Below are 18,692 nucleotides of genomic sequence, written 5' to 3'. Positions count from 1 at the left end.
TGAATCATTCGTTCATTTAATTTGCCCCACAATTATTTAGTGAGTGGCTGCCCATGTCAGGGAGTGGGGAGCAGGGAGCTAGAGTCTAGCAACAGTATCAATATTTTCATTTATGCTCTTCTTTGTTTTTATGCTTAGAAAGTCTTCCCTCATCCAACAAACTAACTCTCTACCTATGTGTATTTTTCTAGCTATTTTTAAAACTAATTTTAGTGTGTGGTGTGAGAGAGAGACCCAACTTCTTATTTTTTTCTTTTCCAAATGTGCAATTGTCCTGGCATAGTTCCTTCCAAATTAGGATATAATCATTTATATTTAGGTTTTTAAGATTGAAGTAAAACTCATGGTAAAGTGCACAAATACTTACCATGTACGGCTTGATGTGTGACCCTGTGTAACTCCCACCAGATCAAGGTATAGACCACTTCTACTACCACGAAGGCTCCCCCAGGCCCTTTCCCAGTTAAGCCCCCCTGATGCAGGGTAACCAGTGTTCTGACCCCTCTCATCAGGTATAGTTTTTCACAGGGGTCGCTGCTATTAAAGGAAGAGGTTCTTCAATGACCACATTTGATGTGGTTAGATAATCCTAGGTAGCATTTCACCGAGGGCTTCGCTGGCCCGGGCATTGTTCCAGAGGCTTCGCATGCACTGGCTTCTTTCCTTACATCCCTCTAGGACGTGGGTGCTGTCATTGCACCCCCACTTTACAGATAGAAAACAGAGAAGTGAAGCTCAGAGAGAAGTGACAGAGCTGGCTGACGCTGGGGCCGGGACCGAAGCCCCCAGAGCCCTCCCGAGTGACCATTACTCCCTACTGCTTAGGAAATTTGTCGCCACCCCTGCAGTAACCTCTACTCCAGTGTGAAAGTACTTTCACTAACTCAAATAGAATTTTTCTTTTTATTCTGAAATAATTTTAGACTCACAAGAAGTTGCAAAAGTAGTACAGAGTTCCCCTGTATTCTGTACCTAGTTTCTCCCGGTGATATCTCAGATTACCATAGTACACCAAATAAAATTCTTAAATAATGACTTTCTATTTCTAAAGCATCAGAGATAATTACTGCTCAATATTATCTTATCTTCTAGCTTTGAGGACACGATTTCCCCATTAAACTATGAATGATGACAATAATTAATAATCTAAAGATACCACTTATTGACCTTTTACCACAGACCAGGCATTATACCAAGAACTTTACATACATGATTTAATTTCATTCTGTTACCTTGACAGTAATTGTCGGTGTAAATAAACTAAAAAAACAGTAATATAATTATTGAGTACTCACTGTGTGTCAGGCATGGTGTTTTATATGCTTTATGTAATTTAATCTCCCCAACAACCCTGTGAAGTAGATACTGTTATTAGCACCATTTTACAGATGAGAAAATTGACACACAGAAAGGTAAAATTATTTACCCAAACTCACAGGTAAAGTTAGAATTTGATCCCAGAAAATGTGACTCCATAGCCCATATGGCAAGCACTAGGCTGTATTATAGACGTAATATTATTACCTACAAGCACAGTATGCTTCCTTTCCCTTCTTAGGGCACTCGAACGGGACACTGGGGAATAATCTTGTCAAGTCCCCCAGGCAGTGGAAACAAATCCGTTCCTCCCTCTCGCTGTTTTTCACCCATTGGCAGCAGGAATGCCCAGAGCTGCCTGCAGATCCCTACCGTGGCCTGTAGACGGCGCGGTCGAGCATCTTTTATTTTTCAATTAATATTCTATTGTTATTCAGAGGAAGAGGAGAATGGGAGCCGTGGTGGCACCGCGAAGGGGTGAGGGAGAGCCACAAAAGACCAGATAAGAGGCCCATGGGGCACTCCCTCTCCTCCAGCCCCTCAGGTTTGAATGCAGGTAGTGAAAACAGCTTCCATTGACTGGGGCCTCGCTATGTGCCTGGCACCCTAAGCGCTTTATACCTATTAGCCCATTGTACCCTCACAAAAACTCTGTGAGGTAGGCACTATTTTATGATTACAGGTGGGGAATTAGAGGCTCAGAATGTGACGCAGGCGGTCAGAGGCAGAGCTTGGACTTGAACCGGGATGGAATGTTGAGCCCTTGCTGTCATGCGCTCTGTTCTTCCTCTCGCTGACCGCCCTGGGGCTGGGTGGGGTGGGGTGGGGATGGTGGAGCCTCGACACACACACAGCACACTTGACTTCAGTGACTGTCTCTACTCCCCTCCCTAGAGGTTTAGGATCCCCAAAGGCAGACTTGGCTTGACGAGGATAGGAGACCTGTCCTCGCAGGACATGAGGAAGATCCCCGCGTTGGCCCTCATCGAGCTGACCGCGCTCTGTGACGTCCTGGGCTTGGACCTGAAGAGGAGCAAGGCAGGGAAGCGCAAGGCCGCAGGTCAGCAGTCCCAGACCTCAAACCCTGGGGCTCAAGCCCTGGCTTCCTCATCTGGGGAGCCGCTGGGGAATCTTCCACCAAAACATGCTTAGCTGCTGTATTTCTTCCTGGTATATGTATTTTTTGAAAATATATGTATGAAAACAATTCCTGCTCATTGTAGGAAATTTGGGAAATAGAGAAAAATACAAAAAGGAAAAATACAAGTCAGATATAAGCACTATTAACTTTTAGTGTTATCTTGTTCCTTTTTTTCCCTGTGTGTGTATATCCTTTCTGCACTTAATATTATAGAACAATAGACACTTTCCAGTTATTGTATCATTCAGCTATTGCCACAATAATGCTACATAACAAGCACCCCCAAAACTCATGACTTAAAGCAACAATTATTTACTCTTGATGGTATGGTTGGGGGTGAACTGGAGGTTAGTTGGCTGGAATCCATCTCGGCTGGACTTGGCTCCAAGCCATGGGCTGGTTCTGGGTCTGCTTCTCATGTCTTTCATCCTCCTGGGACCGGCAGGCGAGCTGGACCCTGTTCTCGTGGCCATGGCAGAAGCACAAGAAGACAAACTGACCACACGATGCATTTTAAGCCTCTGCTCGCATCGTGGAGGCTACTGGTCCATTGGCCAAAGCTACCACCTGGCTGACTAGCAAGGAGTGGGGAAGTATTTTCTGCTTCTTTAATGCGAAGAGTTGCAAATTCACATGGCCAAGGGTGTGGATACATGGAAGGGTAATGAACTTCGAACAATATTATCATTTACCACAACTCTTAGACATTCTTCGAAAACATGATTTTTAATCAGGGCACTATTTTCCTTTTTCTGGATATATCCTAATATATTTAACCATTTTCCTATTAGTGGACATTTATTATTTCTACGTTTTTCCTATTATAAAACACAATCACTATTGCTGCATGTACAATTTGAATGCATCTTAGATTATTTTTGAATATACTTAAATTCTTTGTATATATTACCCTTCAGTAGTGTGCGAGACTGTTCATCTCACTGCATCATTGTCAGCACTACACATTGTGATATTTTTGTTTGTTTCTTTAAAGACAAGAGGATGGTGGATGAGGCAGACAAGGGGATAGAGGTTTAGTGGAGAAAGGGGTAGGCAGGTGATGGGAGAAGGGGGAAATTGCAGAGTAGATTTGGAAGGAGGAGTTGGCCCGAGAAGACTACAGGGCAGGCTGAGTGAGAAGGCCTGGGAAACACATTTCTTAGGAACGTGAGCCATCCCTGCAGAGCTAGACCCCTACTGAGCCCATTGTGACGTATTGTACCCAGTGCTCCCTGGGGCAGCAGCAGGCTTTCCTGTCAATGCCTTCACCCAGCTGAGGCTTTCTGCTCTGTGACGCATCTAATGCTTTCCTTATTGCTGAGGCCAAGTGTTCTGCGCGAGAGCAGTGGGGAGGTTTGAGCCCAGCCATCCTCCAGAGAACTCAGTCCTTACGCGGGGAAAGGAGTTTGATTCTAGCCGCCCAGGAGAGCTTGCAAGTTGGAGCCCAGTTGTCATGCCAGGAAGTGAAATTCCCCTTCCGTTCTCTTGACTTCTCGCAGAAACTCGCCTTTTCGGCGTGCCCCTCGATGCCCTGCTAGAAGCTGACCGCAGAGCCCTCCCCAGCACCCAGGTCCCACTGGTCCTTCAAGCCGTAAGTTGTCCCCAGATTGGGCTCATGTAGCCCGTGAGAGGCTGGCCCTGGGTGCCACTGTTGGGAGATGTCTAGCCTGGGGGACAAGAGCGTGGACTTGAGCATCAGGAGACCTGGGTCCAAATTCTGGCTCTCATGCTTGCTGGCTCAGAGACTTGGGATGAATTTTTGAACTTCTATGAGTCTCCCATTCAATATCTGCAAAGTGGGGTTATAATAACAGTATCCTCCTTTTATTACAGATTAAATGAGAAAAATGGAAATAAAGCTCTCAGAGCAATGCCTGGCTCATGGAAGTGGCCAAGAAAGCTATTATTCTTACTTTGAGGGAGACCCTTCTCTGAGCCCTCTCCTCTTCCTGGTTTTCACGGGGACAAACACACAGGTTTGAATCCCACTTTTCAATGATTGTGTGTTTAAACGTTGGTTTCTTTCTCTCATAGCTGCTGTCCTGTTTGGAGAAGCGAGGGCTGGACACGGAAGGCATTCTCAGGGTGCCTGGATCCCAGGCCAGGGTCAAGGTAATAGTCTGGCTTCCCCAACTTCATCGCGGCTGCACCTCCCAGCACCCTCACATGTGTGTTAAGCTGGGAGAGAATCCAGTGCCCAGCTGTCTGTGTTCTGTCTTTGGTCTCTGTTTGGGTGGTGGAATTCCAGGAGGGTCATGGAGGTGGCACAACAGAGCATAGGGTTTGGGAGTGTGGGCCCTGGAGTCACTGCCAACATATACTGAGTGAAACGCTGTGCTATGTGCCTTATACACATCAGGCCGTTTAATCCTCACATCAGCCCTAGGAGGTGGGAGCTCTTATTGTCCCCACTTTGCAGATGAGGAAACTGATGCCCAGAGAAGTGGTGGAGCGCCTTTTACTGGAGCCTTGGGCCAGCTTCTCATGAGTGCCCTTCCTTCCTCCAGGGGCTGGAACGAAAGCTGGAGAGAGATTTCTACACTGGCCTTTTTAGCTGGGACGACGTTCATCACAACGATGCGTCCGATTTGCTCAAAAGGTTCATCCGGGAGCTGCCGGCGCCTCTGCTCACTGCTGAGTACCTCCCGGCCTTCACCGTGGTGCCCAGTGAGTGAGCCCCAGCCCTTTGCATTTAGGGACAAGAGCGTTTGATGCCACTGGCCTTGTTTGGAGAGGGGAAGTGGTGGGAAGACAGGACTACCTATTCCCTGTGATCTTGAGGAAGTGTATGTGCGTGTGTGTATACGTGTGCATGTGTACATGTGCATACGCACACGTGAGTGCATGTGTATGGTGCATATCGGGTGTGTGTATGTGTGTGCGTGTGTAGTGTGTGTGCATGTGTGTGTGTAGTGTGTGTATGGGCATGAGTGTGTGTGTGTAGTGTGACGGGGGAGAAGAGGAGGGGAAGTTTTGCACAGCACAGTCCTTACTAGTCCTCACATGGGCCAGTTTTCTTCCCTTCGTGATATCCATGGGGTTGAGATTACCAGGCTCATCTAATTGTGTGTCTGTGGGCACACGTGCGTGTGCATGCCATCTGTCTGTGTGCACGTCTGCGGATCAGAATGCCTTGCACAGATCTCTCCTTATATTCTGCGTATATATGTTCCTGCCCGGCCTTCTCCACAACCTGTAGAGTGCAAACACAGTAACTTCTATTGTTCTCCAAAGAATGAAACAACCCGCCTGACAGCCTACTGGCGACCTGGAGGGAAGCCCAGGTGTGCAGCACACTCTCTCTCTCTCTCTCTCTCTCTCTGAATTCTCCAAAAAGCTTCAGGGCTCAGGCAGTCTGATTTCCATCCCCAAGTCAGGGCAGGGATCCTGAGAAATCCTCTCCAGCCTTTGCTTCTCGAATAAGTCAGATCAAATCACATCACTCCACGGCTTGAAACCCTCCACAACCCACCTGGAATAAACTCTCACTCCCTGCCCGGCCCACAGGACCCTCCTCCGTGCTCAGGCCGTTCTGCCTCTGACCCCTCTCCTCTGGTTCCCCTGTGTCCCCACCATCAGCTTTGACAGGTCCCTTTCTCTTCCCTTCCTCGGGGCCTCGGTGCCTGCTGCTCTCTCTATCTGGAAATCCTCTTTCCCCCCACATTTGGCCAGCTGCTTCCTGCCGTTCTGATGTCAGCTCAGTGTCAGCGCCTCAAAGAGGCCCTCCCTGACCTGACAGCTGCCCACCCAGACCGCCCATCGTAACGCCCTGCTTTATTTCTTTCTTCGTGTGAAGCAGTGGCTGAGGATACTTAGTTATTTCTTTGCTTGTTTATCGCCTGTCGTCTCCCCAGAAACATAAGCTCCCCAAGTCTGCGACCTGTTCGTTTCCTTCACTGCTGTGTCCCGGGGCCCGGACCGGAGCATAGCACCTAATAGGTGCTTGATGATGTCTGTTGAGTGAGTGAGTGAGTGAATGAATGCCACACAGGATCCTGGGGGTGAAGCCGGGGTGCTCAGCCTCTGTGTTGCCTGACGCAGCTCTTCTCCAGGCTCCAGCTGGCTCTCAGCTGATGGTCTGGTCTGGCTCTGGTGAACTCTTTCTCTGAATTCTATACCTATACCTCCCTTCTCCTGGGCCATCCTGACCCCGGGTGTGGGACAGCTTTTCCTTTTCAAGCCTCAGAACACACAAGGTTTCCTTAAACCTTCTCTCCAGGACAGTGAGCTGTCCAGCTCCCCTCCTGAGGGTGATGGCCGATCCACTGCGTTTCTGTGCATCTGTGTGTGTGTGTGTGACACGTGTGTGCGTTCATGTGTGCATGCACGCTTGTGTGTTACTTTTTATTCACACAGCATAGAGAGTGACCTCACCACCAGCACTAGTTGGGGCTCTGTCTGAGCTGACACTAGCCCAGGGAACAGTCTCAGGCCCTAGGAAGAAGGATCTCCCGGCTGGCCCTGCACTTTCCAGCTCTGGAATCTGCGCCCCCACAAGACGGGGCCTCGAGACCCCGGGAGGGAGAGTCCTTGAGACCCAGGTGCCCCTCTCCCCTCAGACATCCCCGACCTGAAGCAGCGCCTGCAGGCCCTTCACCTGCTCATCCTGATCCTCCCGGAACCCAACAGAAACGCCCTGAAGGTAATAGTCCCCCCGAGCTGCCTCCACTCTGTCATCTCAGCCCGCAGCCACAGTGAGGGCTCCAAATGTGCTCATTCATTCATTCAACAACTCTGCCAGGTGCTGAGTGCAGGAATGACCAACAGTGATGGCCACGTCTTTCCTGAGACTTTTCCCTAAAGAAAGCAGATGAGTCTTGAAAGGAACTAGCGCTTACTGGAGTGGGCACTGCTGGGCATCACTTCTGTGTGTGCCAACAGGAGTCATGGGGAAAAGGGCTCTGAGCCCTGATAAGACGGGTAAACACTGAGTTAATGAAACAAGGCTAAGGATCGTTCATTCCTACAGGACTTCTCAGAGCCCTTGATGTGCTGAGGCTTTGTGACTCTCTGAGAGGGACTAGGGTCTGTAGCACTTTCCCGCTTTTGCAGAAAGCATGCGTGGCACTGGTGTTCTGTGGGGCACCAGTTTGAGAAACACTCTCTTGGGGAACTCACACTATGTGCTATGGGGGTGCTCAGGACTGGGGGCTGGGGCTGGGGCACAGCCTTCGTTCAGCTCCCAGTGCCCTCCTGGCTGTCCTTGGGTCAAACCCAAGAAGCAGCTCTAGGGTGAGGCTGTGAGGAGGCCGGAGGTCTACTGGACCCCTCGTCTGATGTGGACGCAGGACGCCCCGAGGAAGGCCTTGTAACCAGGTAGAGCTGGGCTCCAGGGACCTCCACTCCTTGTGCCTCAGCTTTGGTTGAAGAGACAGCCCCTTTGAGTTTCTCTTTCCTCTTCAGTAAACTGAGGATGATAATAGCATCTTGTGTGATTGTTTCGGGAATTACAAGAGCTAACACATGAGGAATCAGAGTAGAAGATGTGGTACTTTGCAGGTACTCAATATATGCCCTTCCTTCCCTCTCTCCCTTCTTCCCTCCCTCTTTCCTTCCTTCCTTCCCTCCCTCCTTCCCTCCTTCCCTCCCTCCCTCCTTCCTTCCTTCCTTCCCTCCCTCCCTCCCTCCTTCTTTCCTTCCTTCCCTCCCTCCCTCCGTCCCTCCCTCCTTCCTTCCTTCCTTCCTTCCTCCCTCCCTCTCTCCCTCCCTCCCTCCCTCCCTCCTTCCTTCCTTCCTTCCTTCCTTCCTTCTTTCCTTCCTTCCTTCCCTCCATCCTTCTTTTCTTCCTTCCTTCCTTCCTTCCTTCCTCCCTCCCTCCCTTCCTTCCTTCTTCCATCCATCCATCCATCCATGTATGTTTCCATCCTTCTATCCCTCCCTCCGTCCCTTCATCCTTACTGGCTATGTGGCTTTGGGCACATTCTCCAAGCAACAGTTTCCTTCTCTGTATAATGGGTACAATGGTAGAGTGTAAGGATTAAATGAGGTGATAAATACATACGCTAACAAAAGGGCCAGGAACACAAAGCATACTTAATAAATGCTAGCTAGTATCCTCCTCCTCCTTTCTTCCCGTTATCTCTGCTTCCCTTTTCTTTCCTTTGCATTTTGGGCAGATCCAGACTCCAGAAAGAAGGAGCTGACCTGGGGTTCGCCAGGAAAAGACCCACTTTCCAGAGCTGTGGCTCTTTTCTGCCTGGAAGTTGAAGTCTGACCTGCATGCTTCGTTAAGCTCTGAGGGAGCAGGGAAGGGGAAGGGTTTGGGCCACATTTTGCAGAGCAGGAACCTGAGACACAGAGCGGTCCTGGGGTGGGCTGACGGCAGGCAGCTGTTCCATCCCCGGCTCCTTTCCAGTGCCTCCAAGCTGCACAGCAGGATGTTCGGGAGAGGTGGGGAGCACGGGGATGTGCTAAGATGTGGGGGTGGTACTGTGCCCTTCCCCAGGCACTCCTGGAATTCCTCAGGAAGGTGGTGGCCCGGGAGCAGCGCAACAAGATGACGCTGTGGAACGTTTCCACGGTGATGGCCCCTAATCTCTTCCTGCACCGAGGGTGGCCCCCCAGACTCCCCAAGGGCAAGGAGAAGCAGCTGGCAGAGGGGGCAGCTGAGGTGGTACAGATGATGGTGCACTACCAGGATCTGCTCTGGACGGTGAGTGCTGCTGGGCCAAGCATGAGTGGAGGGGAGGGGATGTCCATCCGGGTAGCAGGGACAGACAGGCCCTGTCCTCCTCTGGGTACAGCTGCCCTGATATCCCTGCCATCCAGGATTGTGGGTACCGTCCTTTCGAATACCTAGTTGTGTCTCTTCTGGGACCTTTGTTGCGTCCTATGGGTGGCCGGTGTCTTCTTCCTCCCCCCGCCTTCGCGTCCAAGAGGTGTCTACACTTTCTGTCCCCACTGCCACACCTCTCAATCAGTGCACTGCCATCTGGTCTGCCCCAGATTATGGGTGTTCCCTGAGCTCCCACAAAGAATTCCTTCACATCAAAGATTTAATGATGCTGAAAAAGCCCCAGCCGTGAGGCTCAGAGCACAGGGCCTGCCTAAGACAGAAGCCAGAGCCAGATAACCAAGACACTTCCCACCCCTATGAGCCTTGCCCTGAGTAATAATACAAAGCAAGGGCGAGTGGCAAGAGTAGGGAGAGACCCCTCTGTGGTGTGGGCATGCGAGGCCTGCTGAAAGTTGCGGGTGGAGCAGGAGCACTGGGAAGACCCAGCCAGCACTCCAGACTCCCACGAACGCAAGGTAGCACTGCCCACCGCTGCTGATCGGGCCACTTCATTTAGAAACACGTAACCTCCTCCTCCCATTTCTCTCTTCATCCTTCCGTTTAGTCACCCATCCACCCACCCACCCATCTACCCACCCACCCACCCACCCATCCATCCATCCACCCAACCACCCATCCACCCACCCATTCATCCACCCACCCACCCACCCACCCATCCATCCATCCATCCATCCATCCACCCATCCATCCACCCAGCCACCCACCCACCCCCCCAACCAATCCATCCACCTCCCCATCCGTCTGCCCCTCCACTCATCCATCCATTCCCTCTCCCTCTCTCCCTCTCTTCCTTCCTCCTATCTTAAAGTCATCAGGATAGATTTTTTTATTCCAGAAACCAGCAAGTGAAGCTCTCTGACTGTTCCCAGTTTCTCCCCCACCACACCCAGGCACTCCTTTGTGTTCTAAACACACCAAATGCCAGCTGGTTCTCCAAACTCACCCTGCACTTCACATCTCTGGGTTTTTGCTTATGCAGTTCACTCTGCCTGCAATTCCCTTCCATTTTTAGAAAGGGCAGAAGCCTGGCACCCTCTGCTCATTCTTCAAGACCTAGTTCAAGAGCCAACTCCTCTGCTGAAAGCCCCCCTCCCCCACACAGGAACACGCCTGCACTCCCATAGTTCCTTGCTTCTCTGTGCTCTTTCGGCTCTCTGAGGTAATGTGACTACTAAAATACATTAGATTCTAATAGTTTTTATTGTAGGGAGTTTCAAAAATTAAAGAAATGCTTAAATGCCTTCTTGTAAAGTTTCAGGCCACATAGATGTAGATAAAGTAAAATGGAAGAATTCCCCCTCACCTTCCGCCATATGGATTATCTCATTCAGGCATCGCAGAGCCAGTGAATAGAGAAGCCCAGAATGGAACCCAGTTCTGTCAGAGCCCAGGGCACATGCTCTTTATTATCAGGGTCCGTAGAGTCTGGATTCTCCTGACTCCGTCTGCTGGGGTCTGATTCGACAGAGGGGAATGGCTTGATCCGGGGGTCTTTGGGAATTCTCCATTGCTGGGCTGGCTGGGGGTCTCAGAGCCTTAGCCCACTCCAGGTGTGTTCTTGGGGACACCCCTGTCTGAGTGTGTGAACGAGCAGCTGTCCCACAGCAGGTGCAGGACCCTGCAGCCTCTGTGTGGGGACACCACTGTCCAGTAAGCCCAAGGGTGGGCTCTACTCTCAGAGTCCCCTACTTCATGGCCCTCTTTAGGGGCTAAATGGCCCCCCTCCTCACTCCAAACTAGTGCGCCAGCCCCAAGTTCAACAAATACATATTGCCAAGCCCTGTGTGGGGTGCTGGGACAGGGAAGAGGCCACAGTGACCCTGCCTCTAGCCCAGCAGCCCATGGCCCTGCTGAAACTTGATTCTTTCCGGCCAGGTCGCCTCTTTCTTGGTAGCCCAGGTGCGAAAACTGAACGACAGCAGTGGCCAGCGCCCCCAGCTCTGCGACGGGGGCTTCAAGACCTGGCTGCGAAGGGTACACGCAGACAGGGACAAGGCGGGGGATGGCCTCGAGGCGGTGAGTGCCACCCCCCACCCCACCCCCGACCCAGGGGGATGGAGAAAGAGACCAGGGGCGGCCAGAGGGCACCTGGGGCTCAGCGCCTTCGCATCCTCCAGGTACTCACTACCAGGCCGCCAGGAACGGCGCTGCCGATTGCGGCCACCAGGGGGCGCCCCATCCATATCACAGCGAGCGAGGAGGCGGTGTCTCAGAAACGAAGGAGATGACAGGGGCCTGAGGAAGAGGGAAACTGGCGTGGTGTGGGACTTATACAAGCTCTCTCCCCTGCCCCATTTTTAAGCAGCCCCTTGGGCGCCTGACCGAGGGTTGGGGAAGTGGGGGTCGCTGTGTGCCGTGATTGGGGCGTGGAAGGGGCAGGAGAAGGGAAAGGCCTTCCAAGCATACTGAGTGTTCCTGGCAGGAGTCCTGGGTAGGGCTCCTTGTTAGTCCAGAACAGAGAAATTGACCGGCGTCGCATCGTGCATGGTGTGTATTTATATGAAACTGTATGCGTGTGTTTGTAGGTGCACTGCATGCACTCCTGTTGTGTGTATGAGTATGAACGCATGTGCACACGTATGTTTCTATGCCTGTGTCTGTGTCTGCACACGTCAGGGGACGTCACGTATGTGGACACGATACAGTCTGTGCACAAGCGGCTGCTGTGTATGTGTGCATCTTGCATGTCTAGCGTGGGTATTTGCGTAAGTGCATATGTAAGTGTGATAATGTGCACACATTTGAATTCCGGGCATGCACGTGTGTGCCTATGTGTATGGATCTTTCTCTTGCTCTGCAGACTCCCAAAGTGACAAGGATCCAGGTGGCCTGGCCTATCAAAGATCCCCTGGAGGTGCCCCTGACCGCTGGTACCAAAGTGGCCCACGTCCTCAGGCAGTTCACAGAGCGCCTCAGCCCCGGTTCACAGGGTCAAGAGGGCAGTGAGGACACGGACAGCCTCCTCCCATGGTAAGGGGCACCTCCCCAACTCAGGAGCCTCTCCCCTGCAGGGAGCAGGGAGGGGGTGCAGGGGTGGGTCGGCACCTTAGAGCTGAAGGCCATCAAGGGGATTTGTATATGCCATTGGCCTTTCCCTTTCTGGGGCGGTCAGAACTGGTTCTTCAACCTTCTTAGAGAGCTTCTTGGCTCCAAATAATAATGATAACAGCCATCATTCATTCATTCATTCATTCACAGGTATTTAATAAACACCTACTATAGACAGGTATCATATGGAATGCTAAAATCACAATGAAAAGAACAGACAGGGGCCCTGGCCTTACAAACTCACAGCCCTGTAGAAGAGATAGATATGAGCCAAATAGCCACAAAGAAAACACCAAGTTACAAACTGTATTAGGTTTTATAAGAAATACAAGGAACAGGGGCTGGCCCTGTGGCGTAGTGGTTAAGTTCGCACGCTCTGCTTCGGCAGCCTGGGGTTCATGGGTTCAGATCCCAGGTGCGGACTGACGCACCACTTGTCAAGCCATGCTGTGGCGGTGTCCCATATAAAGTAGAGGGAGATGGACATGGGTGTTGGCCCAGGGCCAATCTTCCTCAGCAAAAAGAGGAGGATTGGCAACGGATGTTAGCTCAAGGCTAATCTTCCGTACAAAAAAAAAAAAAAAGAAATACAGGGAACAATGTGAATGTAAAACAAGGCACCTGGTATACTCTGGGGAATGACGTAAGGCTTCCAGGCGCAGAAAAGTGCATGTGCAAAGGTCCTGAGGTAGCATGGCCAAACAGCTGAAAGAGGATCAGTGGGGGTGATATGCACCTGTTATTCCAGGATGCAAGAAACAGCTTGAGGTCTCAGGAGCCTCCTTGATGGAGTTGGCTTGAAGGACTCTTGGACTGTCGGTCCTTAGCAAGTGTCTAGTCTTGTTCCTCCTTGTACAGATGGGAAAACTAAGGCCCAGAGAGGGGAAGGGGCTTTCCCAGAGCCACACAGCAAATTGGGGACAGATTCTGGAATTGAATGCAGGATATCCATAATTATCATGTGATAATTATATGATACCTATATGATAATTATAATTTTCATACATAATTATACAATGTCCACAATGCATCTTGACTCAGAATTTGCCCCTCACAGCAGGCTCCTGTCCCCATCTGTCACCCCTTATCCCCCAACCCTTGCAGCCTCCATTCTGATGTCCAGCAGGTAGGGGTCTTGTGGTGGGGGACCCATGGCCGGCCCTCCCCGAGTGCGGTCCAACTGCCTCTTCCCTGCCCCTGTGCCCCAGCTCCCTCAGGAGGGTCCTTATGTCCATCTCCCACCTGGGACCAAAAATCAGTGAGGACCGCCCCTTCCAGGCCTGGGGTCCATAGCAGTTGTTGGTCTCGCTGCCTCCGGGAGAGGTCAGCGGTTTGCTTCTCTCTGTCTTGCAGCAGCGGGTCCATGAAGTCAGTCGACATCCTCCTCTATGAAGTTGGAGGGAACATCAGTAAGTCCCTGGTGGGCAGTGGGTCCGAGCAGGTCCTTGGGAGCTCTGTGACCTTGAGGGTTCACTGGGGCCCCAGGGGAGGCCAGAGTCCAACTCGGGATGAGCCTTCCCCTCAGGCCTCTGTCCCGCATGAAACCAGATGGAACCCTGCTGTGAAGTCAAGGGTCAGCCTGTGCCACGCCTTAGCATTCCATCCTGGAGCTTGGAGTTTTGCCTGGAGCTGGCCTCAGGCATGGAGAGGACAGTCTTGTTTAGTGTGACAGTTGTCAGTGAAACCAGTGCAGTTGATGCCTCTGGGCCATCGCAGCCGAAGTGGACCTCCTCCTGGGTCAACGGCCGTGGATTCCTTAAGGAATTCTGCAAACACATGTCCAGCTCTGCGAGTCCTCTGCCTTTGTGGGAACCAAGGATGGGCAGCTGTTCTCAGCTGCGTTCTCCAGAGCAGTGACTCTCAAACTTCAGCGGTGCATCAGAACACCTGGAGGGCTATTAAACATAGGTGGCTGAGATTCTGCATTTCTAACAAGTTCCCAGGTGCTGCTGATGCTGCTGATGCGGGGACCACATTGGAGAACCACTGGCCAAGGAACAGAGGCTAAGACAAGGCTTAGGGAGTAGCGACGCATGGAGGGAATGCTCCTCAGGCGAAGCCTTACAAGAGGAGGGAGGGAAGAAGAAGGGGTGAAGTCTAGCCTTGGCCACAAGGGGGCTCTAGAGCGCAAATTGCATCCAGGTGGTTCCCTTTAGAGACCAGGAGTTGGTCTTTCCTACCTCTTCATCAGTCAGTCATTGGCTGTGGGGTGCCTTGGAGGAGGGGGCATAACTTCCCCGGCAAGGCATCTGACATCTGGAGGTCAATTTTCCAGAGAAAGGAGTGGCTGTGAGCCAGAGCAGCTAAGGCTCACACAGCTCTGGGGGATGGGGGTCGGGGGGCGTGCCCTGGCCTGGTGATGGGCTCTGGGCAGGGTGGCAGCATCTTCCAGCCACCACCCTCAACCTCCTTGGCCCCTGCTTCCCACAGGTGAGCATCGCCTGGACCCAGATGCCTACCTCTTTGATCTGTATCGTGCCAACCCCCATGGCGAGTGGGTCATTAAACGGAGCCCCACCTAAGCCTTGGGACTCTAAGGAGCAGCGCGGATGCCACACCCCTGCCCCTGTGGGCTCTGTACCCGTGTGCCCAGCGTGGGAGCACAGCTGTTTGAGGGGAAGGTCTCGATCTTCCTCCAAGGCGTGCTCTCTGAGATGCCTCTCAGATCGTCCCCACAGAACCTCGATCACAGAGCCCTCACTCCAGGCGCTCCCCAGTCCTCAGGACAGCTGGCTCCTACACCGTGCCTGTGAGAAGACAACACCACGGTGGGGGCTTGGACCTCCACAGAGTCTTGTCCGTGATTCCCAGCCCTGAGGAGAGTGAAAAAGGCAGCACCTCTATCAAGAGGCAAGTCCCAACCCCCACCCCCACCCCCGCCCGGGAAACCTGCTTTGAAAGTGGCCCTACAATGTATAGTGGGGCAGTGCTGGAGACGACGCCAGGTGAGCTCTGTGGCCTTGGGCAAGTCCCTTGCCCTCTCTGAGCCCCCTTGAAAGATGAGGAGACTGGGGCTCAGGGAGGGGGATCAAACACTGGGGCCGTGAACAGCCCTGTGAGAACTGGAAGGAGGAAAAACTTCCCTTTACAGCTCTCATGGTTTTTTTTTTTTTTTTTTTGTGAGGAAGATCAGCCCTGAGCTAACATTCATTGCCAATCCTCCTCTTTTTTCTGAGGAAGATTGGCCCTGGGCTAACATCCGTGCCCATCTTCCTCTACTTTATATGGGAGGCCACCACAGCATGGCTTGACAAGCGGTGCATCGGTGCGCGCCCGGGGTCCGAACCTGTGAACCCTGGGCCGCCACAGTGGAGCGCGTGCACTTAACCGCTACACCACCGGGCCGGGCCGGCCCCTACAGCTCTCATGTTTTAAATGTTGCTTTGTACTATCTTGTCATTTTGTAATACAATATTTAAATTCTGTTTGAACATTAAAGGCACAAGTTAAATGTCACTTTTACTTTGTTCAAGCTTTTTTCTCCTGAGCCCAGCTCTCAGTGGGTGTGGTCCTTCCAGGGAGTTAACATGGGAGCTTGGTGATGAGAACGTCTTGCTGTGTTTCTCAATGTGGTCTGCCCACATCTGGAACCTGCAGCCAGCAGAGGGGCCGGGAAGAGAACTCAGAAGAGGGAGAGATGGAGTCCTGACACAGTTGCTGATGGGGGCACTGCAGGGACAGCTTCTCTGGGATCTTCCCCACCCGTCTCATCTCCAAGGTCCCAGGCCTCTCCCTTCCCCTTTTCCCCTATCCCGGGTCTGTCTCCTCGGGGCAGGTGAAGCCTCGTTCATTCATTCATTCATTCAACAATGAATTTATTAAGCCCTTAATATGTGCCGAGAGCTTTACAAGTTTAATCTTCACAATGACCCAGTGTCTCCACTTGAGTTCCCCCAGAAGCCGACCCTGAGACTACGATTCAAGTGCAAATAGTGATCCCAGGAAACACAAGAGAGTGGGGAGGTAAGATAGAGAAAGGGAAGCAGCCCATAAAAGGATGCGTGATGGAGCAAGTTACCACTGTGGGCAACCAGAGCTTAATTCTACTGGGGAACTCTGAGAAACAATGTAGAAGATATTCATCAGAGTTATCCCACCCAAGGGACATCTATTCATCAACTCCTGTGAGTCATCGGTTGAGGGCTGAATCTGAGGAGGGTGGGCGTTTGTTCCCTGGCCCTTCAGCTGCATGAGCACAGGCATAGTGGGTTCCAGTAGCCAGAGAAAGCCCCCAGGTAAAGAGATGCAGACGCTGGCAATTAGAAGTTGGCCGTGGTACACTGAAACGGAAGTGCTGAAGGGAAGATGGTAGTACATTGATGGTACCTGCTTCACCCTGTAAGGCGTTGACGGTGGTGGTGGTGGTAATGATGGTGATGATTGTGATGCTGATGCTAGTGATGATAGTAATGGTGATGCTGCTGATGGTGGTGGTGATGTTGATAGTGATGGTGATAATGGTGATGCTGATAGTGATGATGATAATGGTGATGGTGGTGATGATGATGGTGGTGATGTTGATGGTGATGATGATAATGGTGATGGTGATGGTGATGATGACATGCTGATGATAGTAAGGGTGATGGTGATGATGGTGGTGGTGATGCTGATAGTGATGGTGATAATGGTGATAGTGATGGTGATGATGACGGTGATGGTGATGATGATGATGGTGATAGTGATGTGATGTGTTGGTGATGATGCTGATGTTGCCAAGAGCTTCAAAAATTTAATCTTTACAATAATCCAGTGTCTTAATTTGGGTGATAAAGTGATGATGGCAGCTAACAGTCACTAAGCACTTCCTAAGTACCAGGTACTTTACATATATTAACTCCTCTAATTATCACAACAACCTTGTGAGACGCATTATTATTATTCTCTTTTTACAAGGCAGAAAAACTGAGGCTCAGAAAGTTAATACTACTTGGCCACATGGCTAATAGGTGACAGGATTCAATTCCAATGCAGGTTAATCTGGTATCAAGATGCAAGCTCAATTATTTTAGACCATAAATCCAAAGCATTTTGCCTTAAATATCCATATTTAAAAGTGTTTTAGTGATGGTCACTTCCTCAGTCTCCCTCTCTCTTTCCTTGCTTCACACAATACAAACACAGTCAGAACCAGAAAGAAGGCGTTTCCCTTAACCAAGAGAACGTTGACATTAACCCTGGAACTGCCAGGCAGGGCATTCGGAAACTATAGCAGATTAAGAGCTTTGAGTGGCCTCAGTTTCCCCAGAAGCCCCATCAAAGAGCCCAGACTGGATGAAACATGAGTTTAGCTCAGCACTAGCCCCACAGGCCTATGAGGTCGGTATTACCACAGTCCCATTTTACATATGAAGGAATGAAGTTCAGAGAGGTTAAACCATGTGTTCAAAGTCACACAGAGTGAGAAGCTTGGATGTCCAATTCCAAATCGAGAGCTCTCTCAGCCACACCATGATTACCCGAAGCAGGATCAGGACCTGGTAGGTGCTAGTGAGGGGAGAGCCAAGAACAGAAGCAGGGAGACTGAGTAGATTATCCAAGTGGGGGAAATACCATGGGATTCAGCTAGAGGTGCTGCTTCTGTTCCCCAATTCCTCCCTATCCCCCACAATCCACCTACAGGTCCTGTTGGACATCACTCCAAAATACACCCCAATCCCCCCACTTCACTCTTTTGCTCCTATGACTTTCCTAGTCCAAGCCACTATCATCTCGATGCCTTTGATGATGGTGATGATAGTGGTGGTGATGGTGATGGTGGTAGTGATGATGGTGGAGGTGATGATGATCGTGATGGTGATGATGGTGGTGATGATGGTGATAGTGGTGATACTGGTGGTGATGGTGATGGTGTTAGTGATGATGGTGGTGGGGATGAAGATCGTGATGGTGATGATGGTGGTGCAAAGCCTCAATGGCTTCAACGCCTTGTAACTACTCTCCCTTCTTGCCCTCCTATCTATCCTCTGTACCGTAGCCACAGTGGCTCTTTTAAAACAAAAATTCAATTCTACTGAAAGTTTCCTACTGAAAACCTTCCAGAGGGATCCCATCCCACTTAAAATAGTATCCCAACTCCCTACCTTGGCCCACGAGGCCCATCTCGCTAATGTCTCTGATGACACTTCACCCACACTCCCCTCAATTTGCAGAGCCAGTCTCACGAGCCTGCTTTCAATTCCCCAGACACACCAAGTTCATTGCTGCTTCTGGGCTTCTACGCTTGCTGTTCTCTCTGCCTAGAATGCTCTCCCCCCCGCTATTCCCGTGGACAGCTCCTTCCACCTCCAGGTCTCAGCCCAGATGTCCCTTCCCTCAAGAGGCCTTCTCTGACCATCCCATTTGAACTTGTTTCCTCTCCTACTCTCTCGCATCACCTTAATTAATTTTCTT

General features: G+C 51.2%; 1 protein-coding gene across 1 annotated transcript in view; it reads left to right on the top strand.

Moving 5' to 3' along the window:
* ARHGAP40 (Rho GTPase activating protein 40) overlaps nucleotides 1–15,751 on the top strand; it is a 37,671-nt gene extending 21,920 nt beyond the window's left edge. The window contains 10 exon segments of the mRNA XM_014787450.2: nucleotides 2,212–2,377; nucleotides 3,958–4,049; nucleotides 4,493–4,570; nucleotides 4,966–5,125; nucleotides 7,018–7,100; nucleotides 8,904–9,110; nucleotides 11,130–11,270; nucleotides 12,055–12,224; nucleotides 13,656–13,711; nucleotides 14,733–15,751. Of these exon segments, the coding sequence (XP_014642936.1) occupies nucleotides 2,212–2,377; nucleotides 3,958–4,049; nucleotides 4,493–4,570; nucleotides 4,966–5,125; nucleotides 7,018–7,100; nucleotides 8,904–9,110; nucleotides 11,130–11,270; nucleotides 12,055–12,224; nucleotides 13,656–13,711; nucleotides 14,733–14,824 (1,245 nt within the window). The 3' untranslated portion in view covers nucleotides 14,825–15,751.
* The last annotated feature ends 2,941 nt before the right edge of the window (nucleotides 15,752–18,692 follow it).

The sequence above is a fragment of the Ceratotherium simum genome, chromosome 21 (genome assembly GCF_057802395.1).
Source record: "Ceratotherium simum simum isolate JZ-2026a chromosome 21, ASM5780239v1, whole genome shotgun sequence".
Taxonomy (NCBI): Eukaryota; Metazoa; Chordata; class Mammalia; order Perissodactyla; family Rhinocerotidae; genus Ceratotherium; species Ceratotherium simum.
This window is presented reverse-complemented; position numbering and strand designations above follow the sequence as displayed.